Raw genomic sequence first — 15,540 nt, 5'->3', positions numbered from 1 at the left:
CTAGCGCATTACGTTGTGTCCTTGGGCAAGATGCTTTATCTCACTTGCCTCTCTCCACCGGCGATGAAGGTCAAGTGGGCGAACCCTCGGTGGCTTAGCGGTTTCAGTGTTTGCAAAACTTACAGCATGCTTCTAATCACCATCGTTTTATAGCTAATTACCGTAAGTAACGGTTTCGTATAGGGCCTACCGTACTATAACTTATATGTGATTATATAGTAGCCTATATATGAATAACTGGGGAACAACCGCACTCCTGATTGAAGGCGAAGTACGTGGCTGACCCCGGTGGCACACTCGGATGATTCCTCATTTTGTGTGATCTTTCAGTCTTTTATGTCAAGTTTTGAGGTTTTTTCATTCGAGTCAAATTAAGTCACACCGCCTCCACTTTCAGTTTATGCCACTCCCCTTACATTTGCCCAGGCGCGTAGCCAGGAATTTGCCAAGGGAGGGGCGAAACTGTAGATTCGGCACTGCAAACTATCAGAGCCGTCTATATACGGCTCTGCAAACTATCTAAGCGTAGCGCCACCATGCTTGGCGCGAAGCGTACAAGAAAATTTTGGCTGGAAATGGCACTTCCCAGGCCTTGTAAGTTGCATCTTAGCATTTTCTCTTTTGAAACTACTAGCGATATCATAAAAACATTAAAAAAAGAATATGCTCGGGGGGGGGGGGGGGCCGGCTTCCCCCTTCGCCCCCTTCCCCTTGGCTACTCGCCTGCATTTGCCGCCTATGAGTATGACTGACTGGGAAATTTATAAAATTATTTCCATTTGCCAGTACTGTAAGCGTTTTTAAACGTGGGTTTGAAAAATACGCGTACTGTAACTAGAAGGTAACACTAGCCTACAATTATCACTATAAGAACTACTACGACTCGATTTGAAAGACTTGATGTTTACCAGACTGGACTGCCCTGGGACAGAACGCGATTTGGGATTCGACAATAGGGGATAAAAGTAATCGATTGCCTTGCATGGATATTTTTGCTGTATGCTGATCCCTATGATATCCCTAATGAAAGTAAAATGAAAATATAATTGCCCGTGCATAGAATAGTCTACTTTTAAACATTTTCTATAAGTCTAAAAGTCATGTTCAAATTGATCCATACGTTTATATAAACCTCTTAATTATTTTGGAATGTTCCAAATGGTTTGCTTTAAGCCGTGTGGCGCGAAACGTCCTAGCGGGAAAACGGAATTGCCTAATGTAAATGTACACAAGCGATGTGTCAGTGTTGTAACACGATTACTATAACTGTCTAGTTTGTATACATTCAATGTGCGTAGAAGACCTTCGATGTACACCGTGCGTTCGAACAATTCATGGTCAATTTTTAAACAAATCTACAATTTAAGAGCGTATTCTTCGATACGAAAATGGCAGTAAGTGAACTCGTAACAAGTTTTATCGTTTCCCAACTCATGTTGCCAAAAAGATACGTCATCGAGACTAATTGTCATCAAGGTTTCTTTCAGATATATATGAATATTGGCGTCTCTTCTAGGCCTACTACTTGAACAAGTTCTAGGCATAGGCTAGGCCTAGACCTTTAAATTTTAAATGTCCACATGCACGTGTACTGTAGCTAGGCAGTATACAGCCTATAGCCATATAATTCTTGTCTTTTGTATAGTTGAACTTGTACAGTTATGCCTAAGTTTTTTTTATTGAGTACATCGTTGTCGGTAGAATAAGTTAGGGCCTATAGATCGCTTATTTATTCTTCTTAGGGCTAGGCCCTAAGCCTAAATCATTTAAACTTAAATTTATGAATCATGCTACTTAATTGTCAACTTAGTCCTACTTGTAACTTCAGTTAAGTCAGCCAAAGTTAGACCTAGGCTAACCTAACTAGGCTAATCCTAAGTCAGGTAGAACTAGTAGTATAAGTTACAGAATATTCATTCAGCGACAATAACCTGCCAGAATGATGTAACCCTATAGCCTAGGCCTAGGCTAACCCATCCGTAGTTGAATTATTTTTCTTAGGACCACTAGCCTAGTCGATCCAAGGCAAATCCTGATTAGAAGTAGCTAGCCTAGACCTAGGCTATAGCCTATGGGTTTTCTTGTTTTGGTTCGATTTTGCCCAATTTTGCCTCCTTTTGCCTTTATCTCCAGACAGTTTGTGATGGAAAGCTGTAGGCCTAGGCTAATATATTTAATATGTTTGTTGTTGCTGTGTATGACAGGTTTGCAAGACTGTGTTTGTACCGTAGCCTAACATTCCTGTACAGAAAATATAGAGTAATATGGATAAGAATAAGATACAATGAAGTGTAAACCTTTCCAAAGAATAGAGCTGTGATGCTATTTATTGGCATATCATACACACTGTAGGCTTTAGCTATGTAATTACTAATGAGGTTGAATATGTATACCAACCTCAGTAGCTGAATCATACATAGTGCCAACTACATTAGTTTAAAATAGTCCAAAAAAGGTCCAAACAAATTAATGTTCTGAGATTTGTTACCAAATTATTCCCCTTGTTCTCTCTCCTATTATCAGGCTGAACTGTTTAAGAATTCTGCTATCTTCAAAGATATTCTTAAAGAATGTTCTTATGAAGAGAGACGACAAAAGAACATTCAGGAGAATAAAGCTGTGGTGAGTAAAGTGTAATCCTTTCTGCCCATTTGTGTCATTTTTGAGGCCTATAATGTATCTTGAATTCTGAATTAATTAATTCTGCTTGCACAATCTCTCCTAAGGGAACTGCCTCATGTCTTATACTGTTTCAACCCACAGCTTCAAAAGTTGCTAGCAGATATACAACACTTACCAAGTGTCCCTCTGTTCAATGCAGGCAAAAAGGTAAGCATTTCTGTCTTTCATAATATATATATGTCTGTTTATCAATCATTCACAAATTCTAAATCCATTCTTTGAAAAATGAAAAACAAGAGTCCAATCCACTGCTTGGCTGTGGACCTCACAGCTAGCCTTGGTGCATGGTTGGGGGGGGGGGGAAGAGGGTTTATTAATACATATTTCAAAATAGTCACATCTTTTTAACTTTCTCAAGGAGATGTAGCTGCCTTCATATTCCATTCATCAGTAAAGGTTGAAGTCAGCATTGATCCGGCTTTGATCATTTTCCTCAAACGTATATCACCACATTATTCGTGTGCCTCGTTGCATCAGACGGAGCAAGCAAAATGAAAGCTTGCAATTATTTCGTTTCCCCATTTCTAGTTGCAAATTAATTTTGTTGTATAATCTGTCTATATTTAGTTTTCTCTCTTGAATAATTTTGTTTGCCAACTTATAGTTTGTTTTTTTCTGACGATACTCTAATCAATGTTCCCCAAATTGTGAGAAATATCTGGTGTTTCCAAATTTCGGTCTCAATGCAGTAAGCTAAACTTAAATTAATGTCTATCGATATTTCAACCTTTTCCCTCCAATGCATCTGAAACAGAAAGAACAGAGATCACCCAAAGCTAAGAAATCCATTGACAGCGCTTACACCCCCAGGAAGAACCCTTCTAGGAGAGCTCGACCAGGCCAGCTACCGGACTCTGCCGTCAGAAGGTCCAGACGTTTGACAATCAAGAAGCGAAGAGAGTTGGATCAAGATGTTTTCCCACTGAGGGGTGGAGAGGTATGATCTGTTTCACTACTAAAAGATTTTTTTTACATTTAAAGGCATTGGAGACTCGCCCCAAACCGCGTGCCGTGCTCTGAAAGAGTTAACTTTCCGTTGCTTGCAAGTGAAGTTTTCTGCTTGTCACTACAAAATGCAGACAGTAATGAAACGTGATACCTTGTTATCTTTAGCTGGACCTGAGATGTCCATTGCTGTATCATTTGTACACTGTGCTGTTGGTATTGACCGCAGCTCTATATGTACTGACTGTATACTAGTGTGTAGGTAGCAAGCTGTGTGCATTGTTTCTGGGATCAATGGTGGTGTCCAACACATCTGTTACACCTCATTCGGAACTAGGTCAGATGACCGGCATTAGATCTTTCTTTTTGCGCGAGTCTTCACACCCTTTAAGTTTCACTTGCCATAGTGCAACTTGCGTAGGTCTTCTGGTTATATACTAATTTTATCTTTGAAGAGTCTCATTATGAAAGTGGCAGAACCACCTACTCTAGCATCGACATCATTGATGGTCAGGTCCTCCAAGAGGTCAAAAAATACTTCCTCAATATTTTATAAGTGTTTAGCAAAATATTTCCAAAGCATAACATTTCTTTCTTTTTACATTTTCATTTGTTTTGAAACAGAAGCTGGTGATAAAATTTGGCCCTTCACGGAAGCGAAAGCTGTCGGCCTCAGACGGTGATAGTGATACAGACAGCCTGGATTATGAGGAACTGGAAGTATTTGAGGTATTTATCATAAAAATTGTCTCAAATTTAGTATCTTTTTTCAGGTTTATGTGATCCTTTTTTGAAACTGGAAAACCAAATGTGTGATGGAGTAAAGTTGAATATGTCCTTCCATTGCAACAGTTTTCACCTTCCAACAAGCATTTAGTATAGCTGAGTTGCCTTGAAGTTGGTAGTTTGGGAGCTTCTCCAAAAATGTGTCATCGACATCAGTTTACTTTAGGCAGGTTGGGGGTTAACTACTGAAGCCCTTGCATATATCACTCCAAATTACTAAATGCTGGACTCTGTAAAAGATTGCTGTAGGCTTTTCCAACTGTGTAGCAGTCAGAAATAAGACAGGGATGAAATACCTTTGGTCACTGAAGGCCTTTTAGCTCTTATTACTGCGACAGTTTGGGATCTATTAGTTGTGTGCAGTCATAGGCGTAGGAGGCAGGGGGGGGGCTGGGGGGACTGCAGCCCCCCAACCAAAATTTTTTGTGAAAATTGGGGCAATATGCTGAGAATTTTTCGGGCACCTACTGAAAGAAAAATAATTTTCAATGTGTTTTTCAATGGTTAAACTGATATTATTATGATCATGATTATTGTAACGACTTCCCCAAAAATTATAATTAATATGGAAGTGTAATAACACAGCAAATGATTGCCTGTTATTGCAAAAAATTTTGGCTATATTTTTCGAGCAAGTCGTTAGGGCCCCCCCAAATCAAATTGGGCTTCTACGCCTATGTGTGCAGTAAACCAGATAGAAATAATTTGAAGAGAACTTTATATTAAAATGTCCATAGAAGGCTCGAGCACTCTATCTCCTGTCAAAAACACAGACTCTAGAACAAAGCAGCTATTCATTAGTTGACAATATTTCAAGCAGTGATATGTATAAAAGTAGAGCCTGTATTAGAAAACAGTTTTATTCTCACATTGTCAGGATGAAGTTGAGCCCGACGATCTTGACGACTTGCAATCTTCGGAGAGCGAGGATAATTCTGAATTTGCTCCTACACCTACCAAGAAGAGAAGAAAATTTCACGCTCCACAAATCTACCAGCATCGGCCGCCAGAGGACATTACCCAAGTGGAACTGGACATGGTAGCAGAAGGAGTCCGGGACAAAACTTATAACCAGGAATTGGTAAGTTTTCATTTTTTTTTTTTTTTTTTGCTGTTTGAGAAATGTTTGAAAATTTAATATCTCTTAAAGCCATTTTGCAAAAACGTAAGCCAAAGGAATTTTTTTATCAGTTAGATCAACATTCAAACCGAAAGTCTCATGATTAACAAGTTGAGTGCATGCTAGAAATTAAGATCAATATTGACTATGTGTTCATTGTGTTGGCTCAAAGGTGTGTCTCATTGAATACAAATTTCATGTAGGCAGTAAACTCACTAGTTCAAATCCTGTTGTCAATCAAGTACCTTGTTGTCTTTTTATTAGTTTACTTTCTTATTCAGTTTTCTGTACCTTTGCTCTAACTCACATTTGTTTGCTTTTTCCTAAAGTCTTGGAAATCAAAATTTTGTAAGCATTAGTAAGATGTCGCACCAGTGCAGAAGCTTAAAGTGTTTTGTGCACATTTACACACTTGACATAACCCAGCAAAACGTAGTGTAACTTAAAAACACAAAACGTTTCACTTCCAAATGCCACCTTTGGTATTAAGGTGCTAGTTTTTGAGTAACGTTTCATACCCAACGTATGAGAACAAATAGTTTAGTTGATGTTACTCGCAAATTTCCATACCACGACCATTGAGACATGAAGCTAGAAGCTCGAATATGAAGCTAGAATTGGAGGACAGATCGATGGCTGCTTTATGAATTCTGGAGTGGCAATCCCTTCTTTTATCGACAAAATTTGGAGAAAAAAAGTACTGTACGTGCTCACCCTTCAAACCTGCTCTAGAGTCAAGGCCTTCTAGCACGACTTAACCAAAGTTCAAGGGCGTAGGAACTGGGGGGGGCCCCAGCCCCCCCAGTGAAAAATATGGGAGTGGGAAGTATCATTCCGCCCCCCCACTCCGCAAGTCAGAAAACCCCTTTAACATTTCCAAATGAGAAAAAAATCTCATTTGGAGCACCAGATTGCATTTAAGGCCAGGTGAAAATGCAAAATTCTTTACAAAATGGAGTGGGAGTTGAAGTGTGCTATATTGCACCAACTTGCATCTGAGGCCACCTGGAAATGCAAAAAAAAGGGGTCTAAGGGGAGGGGGACACCCCCTCCCCTTAGACCCCTCCCCTAGGCCGGCCATCAGTCTTCAGCCCCCCCACTCAAAAGTACCTTCCTACGCCACTGCCAAAGTTATTAACCCTTAGTCACTGGTAACTTGTCACACCCACCCACACTGAAAGTGTTAGTTATGGGTTCAAAGGAAAGACGACACAATACGTTAATGAAATGGTTGGCTAACAGCCGCCATGCTATATTTAAACAGTTCTGATCTCTGTAACATGGAATGCCAATAGTGTAACAATATCCTGGTATTATGGGATGCCATTAAGGCAATAAGTTGAATACATTACAGTGTTATAGTGTTTAGTCTCTCCTGAGAAACTACAGTGTGCCACATCTACATGTCACCGGGGGTACATCTTATAGGGTGCAGCTGTGCAGGCTACCTTTACGTATGTTTACAAGTTACCAATGAGGTATCCATGTATATACCTGGCTGGAGAGCACACATGGAGATTAATGCCATTGTCTTGACTTTAAGACACTTCTAAGGTATCGGTCCAGCCTGGACTGACAAGTCCATTGCCCTGACCAATTTACTGCAACACTCGCTGTTGTATCTTCTTCATATAAGATATTAACGAGGCAATAATACCGTTGGTAAACACATCGTTAGAGAACTATAATCAGGTTAACTAGATGTGTTTATTGAAGTGTTTTTGAGCAGATCATTTAAGCATCTGACATATTGTGATATGGTGACATAGAAAAAAGAACCATATGATTATAGGTATTCAGTGGCTAATCAGTAGTCATATCTAGACAATGGTACTGCATTATTGTCAACTTTAATATCATACAATGGAAGCCAATTAGATGTTTAATTCTGATTTCATAAGTTGTCTTTAACCTTCTGTCTCGTGTTGGTTTTGAGGTAACGACATACCTGACTGTAATATACATCATAATACAACAGGTACTATATGCTATTGACCTTAGAACGAACTGCAAGTAACTGCTTAAAGTAGCATGCGATACTTTGCTAATGTACTACATTTCCTCCCGACTAAATTTATAGCTTTTCCAGTGTGGATTTATACCCACAAGGCAAGTTAACTTCAAAGTCTTTTAAATGACTTGGCAGTATTATTTGCTGTTTTGTACGTGACTATACAATGGGAATGTCACTCGTTGTAAAGCTTTGAGGAGGTTGAACACTCACATTATTTTGTGGAGATTCAACAACCCTTTGCGGTTTTTCTTCTTAAGCAGGAAGTTGTGGTATGTGAGGTACATTGACAACTGGTAAACTTTCGTTGACCCAAACTCTGGAATCAGTTTGATAACCTTGGGTTTGATTAGGTAAACCAGATCAACATAAAGTTGACATATCATTCCATTTACAATTAACAATGTAAGTTAAAGAACCAAGCCGCTGCGTAACTACGCCAGCCAGCCATTTATCAGGACCGAGAAAATTCTTAAGCATTTGTCTCCTGGCTCATAACCTCTAACTTCTCTCCCTTTATCATGATTGTCTGTCCTAGGGTACCAACTCTCCCTTCTCCATAGGTTCTGAATCCGTGATCCTTTCCCCTCCACAATGATATCATTTGTCTGATGCATTCTGGCCAGGCTTCTTTCCGGTTTGCGGTTTTGCTACTTTGTGTGCCAGGACTGTAGTTGCTCCTTTAATTTCTATTACATTTTGTTCAGCCATCTCTGTTGCCAGAGCAATAACCAGTGCCAATATATACTACACTCACTGTAAATAATGTACTTTAATGGTGGTGTGTTTAATACCCTATCATCAACAGGGAACGTCCTGCCACCAATGCAGACAGAAAACATTGGATATGAAGACCATCTGTAGGTCTTCAACCTGTCGTGGCGTCAGAGGTCAATTCTGTGGTCCATGTCTCAGGAACAGATATGGTGAAGATGCTAAACATGCTCTACTGGATCCGGTGAGTTGTCAGTTTAATTAAGGAAGCACTTTGTAACAGACGAACCTGAGGCAAGACAAATTGTGCTGCAATTCTATGTGAACGGTTGAATTGTTTTGTGAAAAGATTAGCGAAAGTGTCCTTTGAAAGACATGGCTAAATTTGAAAAAAAAAATAATTGTTGAGTACCTTCCAATATTCCCAAAGCTGCAAGTTTGTCATTAAGTACAACGATGTATTATCAGAAGCTATAACCGAGTGGTGTATGACTGAAGCCTTTTTAATGTAAATTATGTCCTAGTCGAGTAATGATTCGATAATCAAGTGGTGTGGAAAACTCTCCAGATTGAACTCAAAATCATGAATTTATTTAAAGCTAATTTGTTTTCAACATTGTTCAAGATTACACATTTTATCATGCAACTTTTAATGTTATTTATTGTTTTGTTATTCTCTTTCCAAATGTGTTGTTTTAGAATAATCCAAATCACCCAAGGTTGACAGTTTGAAATGTGTGATCAAAAGCTGTTCTTTAGAACACACAGTCTTATGTTGTTATGTTGATCATCGTGCTACTCATTAGCTGTTAGCTTAAATCATCTCTCTGGTAAACTGGGTAGTCCAGCCACTTAATATAAGGAGCCCACAGTGCTTGAAAGTTATTTCTAAGTTAGAGACTAAAATGATATTTATTTATTAATTTGTTTTATCGCCAATTGTCTACAATGGGAAAGGAGGTTTCCTATAAAGTCTTAAAAAAGACTTAACAAGGTAGGAGACTCCCTGGGAGAAAATGTACAAATATATATTATACAGTATATACTTAAGGATTAAACATACAGTAATAATATCCTAATGATGCTGAGATGGATACGTGAATAGATTATATAATACAAGTACGAGTTAATAAATTCCTTTTTCAAATGTCTGGTGAATGTGGGTTTTGAAGTTATAGACTTCTAATTTTTTGATAGATCATTCCAAACTTGTATTGCTCTATCACGAAGACCGAATTTCCCTATGTTACTATGGTAAAAATTGCAAGGAGCGTTTTCAGCTCGTTTTTTGTGATGGTTATGTAAGATATTCAAACACAACTTGCACTTACATTCTCCTACATTGATGGTTCTCCTACATGGATGGTTTTTAGTTTTGCCATTACTGAAGGTCTTTTTCAATATCATGTGGAAAGGAGTTCATAAAGAGTCAATGATAACAGACACAAACATATGATCCTATATGGTAATATTTCATAATTATCATTACCACTTTAACACGTTAAACCCTATTTAGGATTTATTTAGTAGATGGGGCCTGGTGAGGAAGGAAACTAGAAATATCAGGAGTTTCTGTGAGTACGAAAGACTTAAAAGGGCGCTGCAGGGTTGGGTAGAGTATAGATACTGGGATAGTGGGGGGCATGGCTGATGGTATTTACATGAAAAGTGTTAGTTAAACAAACAAAAAACAACAAACAATTGGAAGGAACCACAAAATAATATCTACTGGGAAATAGAAGTTTAGTATAATATCATTTTAATTTTACCAAGTTTTAAGTTACTCCCCATCTTATTCCTGAACATTTTGATGTTATTCTTGCTTTAATAAGATAAATTCCCGATTTAGATCGTTTCATGGCACCTATTTTTTTATTTTATTTTGATTTTTGATGTGACTGTTTGAAATCTTTCTTCCTAAATGCTTTATTCTGTTTTCTTTTTTGTAGGACTGGACATGTCCTCCCTGCCGTGGTATCTGTAATTGTAGCTTCTGTCGTAAAAAGGCTGGTCGTCACGCAACCGGTATCCTGATACATTTGGCTAAGGAGAGAGGATACCATAGTGTTAGGGAGTACCTTGATAGGTATGTTCAGCAGTACTGTGCAATGAATAGCAAAAATTAACAGAAATCGTTGCTCCTTAACAGCACTGGGCTCCTTGCACTTTTTGCACTTAAACAAGTGCGTATGACTGGCGTAAAAAAATCTGTAAGACTATTATGTAAGTACCACCTTGGAGCACGTCACATGACCCTCCGTGGTTGGTACATTTTGTACTGTAGAGTGATCCCCCCAGGTCATCTTAATTTCGATGGTAAGGAAATATGCAGGGTTTTACAAATTTCCGTTCAATAAACCATATCTTGAGTTTGGGGCAAGATATTGAGATGGGGTTTCCAACTGACATTTTGGAATACATTTCTTTTCGAAGCAGGTATCTCATTGTTTTGCATATCCCTTGTTAAAGTAGACTACGAGAGCGTGGTGGCCAATTAGCTAAGGCGTCGGACTCTTTAGTGATCCAAGGATTCCTGGTTCGATACCTGCCTAGTGCATTACGTTGTGTCCTTGGGCAAGATGCTTTATCTCAATTGCCTCCCTCCACCCAGGGTTAAATGGGTACCTGTGAGGTAACTTGTCATTGGGCGCAGTATATAACTGCTGCCGACTGGAGGGATTGTCTCTGGGACAGGTTATCATTGACCAGGGGTAATATAACGTCTGTAAAGCGCTTTGAGACCTATCGCTGGTATAAAGCGCTACATAAAAAGCAAATATTATTATTATTACTTCCACTATCCATGTGACTTGATTTGATAGAATCCCCCTCCCCCAAATTTCTTATAAGGTAAATGTTAACTTTATTTGATTGCTACAGGTCTGATTGATGTCTTCAACATGTCCCTTATATACTAACTTCATCTGTCTGATTGATGCCTTCAGTCTGCAAATTAACATGTCCCATATATACTAACTTTATTTAACTGCTGTCTGACTGATGCCTTCAGTCTTCAAATTAACATATCCCTTATATACTAACTTTATTTAACTAATGTCTGATTGATGCCTTCAGTCTTCAAATTAACATGTCCCTTATATACTAACTTTATTTAACTAATGTCTGACCGATGCCTTCTGTCTTCAAATTAACATGTCTCTTATTTACTCTCTGTACATTCTTCTTTCCACAGCTTGGCAAAGTAGCTGAAACCTTGGCCGACATCTCCTGACCAGCTTTGAAAAAGCGCGAAAAAAAGATTGAAATAACGGAAGGACTATCTCATCAACAGTATGAATAAATGTATTCTCCAACGTCATTACATGATTTGATTCTATGCATATGCAAATTACCTAAAATGTTTCACCAAGCGTCTTTAAATGATTTTATTCTATGCAAATGCAATTTACTTCAAATGTTTCACCAGCATCATTGATTCTATGCATATGCAAATTACCTGAAAGGTTTCACCAGGGTCATTACATGATTTGATTCTATGCATATGCAAATTACCTAGAAAGGTTCATCATAATTAAGCATTATAACTGACATTTTATAATTAACTTTACAAGCAAATCATTACAATTCATATTTTTTAATGTAGCTGTCTTAATCACTTATGTGTAGTGTTTAAACCAGATTGGTCAGGTTATTATTCAGTTCACTATTATTAAATGAACAGTGTAACTGACAAAGTTTTTAAAGGCATTGAAGACTCGCCCCAAACCATCTCAAAAAGTTAACTTTCTTGTAAGTGACGTTTTGTTTGTGTCGCTACAAAATGCAGACAGTAATGAAACGTGATACCTTGTTATCTTTAGCTGGACCTGAGATGTCCATCGCTGTATCGTTAGTACACTGTGCTGTGGGTATTGACCGTAGCTGTATGTCCTGACAGTACACTAGTGTATAATTACCGACGGTAGCAAGCTGTGTGTGTGTATTTTCTGGGATCGATGGTGGTGTCTAACACTTCTGTTACACCTCATTTCGAAACTAGGTCAGATTACCGGCATTAGACTTTTCTTTTTGCGCGAGTCTTCACACCCTTTAAGTGTAACTCTGGTGGGGATGGGCAGTACTTATGACACAGTTACTGTATGCAGCTATTTGATGAGAACTTAGGGAACATTGTTTAAATCAGCTTTCTTTTGTACTAATTTTGGCACAGTTGTAATGTCATTTCTGTGCCACAATTTGTTAATTTGTTCTATTTCTGCATTCATTACGCTAAATTTGTCAGGAATTCTTTACCTCGACTGATTACTCTTTCAAACTATCAGTTAATCAATTTTTTTGAGATTTTCTGTTTGTACTTATTTGTATGTGGTTAACATTGAAATGTAAAGATTTTGAGAAACAAAAATGTATTGAACTAAATATAATTCATCAATAATTCATCAATAGCAAAAGAAAAGAAAAGAAAAGAAAAAAAGGATGCCTTAATCTTAAGGATCAAATAACAAGTTTTATGTTTAGTTGTTTACTAAAAGTTGCTAACATTGATGACAATATGCAAAAAGCTGCTTAAATGCTGCAATGACACAGATGTATAGCAGCCATTTTAATCGGGTTTAAGCATTTGAGACAAGTTAAAATGCTTATAACACTCTATACCAACGTTGTATCAAGTCACTTTTGTGTGGAGTTGAGTCGTAGTCAGTTATTTTATCCTGACTCGTGTGGGGTAATTTTGTCTAGTCACTGTATTATCTTTATAGGGAAATATTTCATGTATGCTCTGTTGAGCCGCTTCAATTTTCAGTTTAAGTGACTGGAGTCACGACTCCATTCAACAATAATTTATACCGTCCTTCTATATATCATGCGTTGAATACCACTTGTCCGGTCACAGTAAGAACATTTCCAAACCTTTATATCATACAAAAAAGATATATCCGATACCCACCGCTAATACTGTCAGTACAAGTGCTTTGAAGCAGTAAAATGTATAAAATGTGTCTCAGAGTGCGGGGTGAGTTGTATTACTATGAATATTATTTGGGTGTTTGTGCCCAGGGTCAAATGACTATAAATGAATGAAATCAGGTAATCCAATACCATACATTTCTCAGAGCAACATGTTTACTGCCACTTAAAGAAGTACTTAAATGCATATAAATGTGTCATTTGCTTTGGATTCTATTATGATTTTTCTTATTTTGTTTTGCTAATTAATTTGACTGCATTCATTTCAAGGGAGTTTTAGCTTTTTTAGGAGTGTTAGCTCAGTGCATGGTTAACGCCGGTGCCTTTCAATCATAAGTTCCAGAGTTCGAGTCACGCCAAGGTTAATGTATGTCGTCCAGTTATGATGTTTTAAAAGCACTTGAAATCTGGTTTATTAGTATCTGATAGTTTTAAATGAATTTAGAAATGAGAAAGAAGTTTTTTGAAGACTCATCAATGTTGGAATTGTTTCTCAAAGGAGCTATTACTTTTTTTGCCTTTTTACACAGAAAATCAATACAGTTGTATTATCTTTTAAACTTATTTTGGTTATTCCTTTTCTTCCCCTGTAAGTTATTCAGTTGTTCCACAGAAAGGAGATATGTCACATTACTAAACCTTTTGAAAGAATAAGGGACATTAAATTGACTTTGTTACTTGCAATGATGCTGGGGTATTTTAGCTTTAGAAATTTCTCAAGCATTACCATTTTTATAAAACAAGCAAATACTTGCTGCACTTTCTGCTGTTTCCAAGAAATTGACTGGTGATAGCAATTATGGATGGCACTGTTGGTGGGGCACAACCTCACATGTGTATACACCCAACACTCAAAAGTATGCAACCAGCCACCTCTTCCCCCCTCGGACTGGGACAATGGCTCAACCACATAAAAAAGTATTTATTGACAACTTGCATTACAACCTATAGTTGTAGACCTAGAGTTTACTCCAAATATGCCTGAGAATGCACCATCTGAGCCATGTAAGCAAGTCCAGCTAGGCATTCACTGTCCCTACATTGTATCATATAGTCGGCTTCAACGAACACACACTCTGCTATATGGAATCCTGGATTCGCCTCTGGCCATTCCATAAATGTTCACGTACCCTCCCCCTATTAAAGTCAGCGTGTGTGTGTGTGGGGGGAATACCTTCTCAAACCCCCTTCACTACAGTTTATAGTTTATTGAATGCTACTTTGATAAGCTTCTTTTACAAGCTATTTTCACTTCTACCTCATTTGCCACATAGGGCAACTTATAGGTGGCACACTTTAATTAGAGCCTAGGAACAGTGCCAAAAAGCAGTAAAATCTTTTCTGTTATATGTTATTCAATCAGGATCAGCTTTTTATTGGGGGGGGGGGGGTAGGGCATGTTAAAGAGCATGACTGCAAGTACATGTGGTGCAACAATTGAGGCAATTGTAGTGCCCTTTAGGCCTCCCGTTGTTTACAAGTGACAAAAAGTTCCGGTTCTCATAGCAAAAACATCTGCACGGTGACAGTGGCGTCCCCAAAGGGTGGCTTGGGGGGGGGGGGGCACGTGCCCTCCCAAAAAATCGTTCACTCCCCAATGCGATTGTAGTGTTAATAAAAATAGTCAAACAAAAACTGGATCTGCCCCAAATAAAAACATAAATATCGGACAAACTAAGCCCGAAAATTCTTGAACATAAAGTTAATTCAAGTTGCAAATTATAGCACCAGATTGCATCTAAGGACACTTAATTAATGTCCCCCCCCCCCAAAGATTGAAAATTCTGGTCGCGCCACTGCACGGTTATGGTACGTAATTTCGATGGTGCCACCAATGGCCAACTTGTCAGCTATCCAGTGATGGGTAGCGTTTAGATAGTACTTTTGTGATTTAGTGTGTAAGTCAACAGGGCTTTTAAGAAGCGTATGCTACCTTATAATTATATGCCCGTTCTTTCATCGAAACACGTCCAAAACAACTCGGGACACACTGACTTTAGGCTGGTAACATCAATCCATTCGGTATGACGGTAGATAAGCCAAATAAGCATGGTAATACATAATTCGACCTTTCCCGTGTAATAACATTGGCGTATCAATTAATACTTTTACGATGTGTGGTAATGTTTACATAAAATTTCGCGCAACTGGTGTTAAGGTACAGTAGTCCAACATGATGGAATGCAATGTTTAAAAGTGCATCAACATTACATTTACAGTAGCCTAGCTAATACTGTACTACTGTAATAATACCAAATAGTATGTTGCATGCTGTGTGTATTGCAAAGGAGAAGTCCCTTTGGGTTTATAGAGACATACCTTGCCTAAGATATGTTAAGATCTGCAGTGCCTG

At 38.2% G+C, this 15,540-nt stretch overlaps 1 protein-coding gene across 1 annotated transcript; it reads left to right on the top strand.

The window, feature by feature from the left end:
- The first annotated feature begins 1,220 nt into the window (after positions 1–1,220).
- On the top strand, positions 1,221–13,747 carry LOC139977319 (cell division cycle-associated 7-like protein). Its single transcript, XM_071986606.1, has 9 exons — positions 1,221–1,394; positions 2,524–2,622; positions 2,764–2,829; positions 3,437–3,619; positions 4,252–4,356; positions 5,291–5,494; positions 8,353–8,502; positions 10,208–10,344; positions 11,452–13,747. Exons 1-9 carry the CDS (start codon positions 1,389–1,391, stop codon positions 11,462–11,464), a joined length of 963 nt encoding a protein of 320 aa, XP_071842707.1. The 5' UTR covers positions 1,221–1,388; the 3' UTR covers positions 11,465–13,747.
- The last annotated feature ends 1,793 nt before the right edge of the window (positions 13,748–15,540 follow it).

This window comes from Apostichopus japonicus, chromosome 12 (genome assembly GCF_037975245.1).
Source record: "Apostichopus japonicus isolate 1M-3 chromosome 12, ASM3797524v1, whole genome shotgun sequence".
Classification (NCBI taxonomy): domain Eukaryota; kingdom Metazoa; phylum Echinodermata; class Holothuroidea; order Aspidochirotida; family Stichopodidae; genus Apostichopus; species Apostichopus japonicus.
The sequence above is the reverse complement of the archived record's forward strand: the minus strand, read 5'-3'. Positions and strand labels throughout refer to the sequence as shown.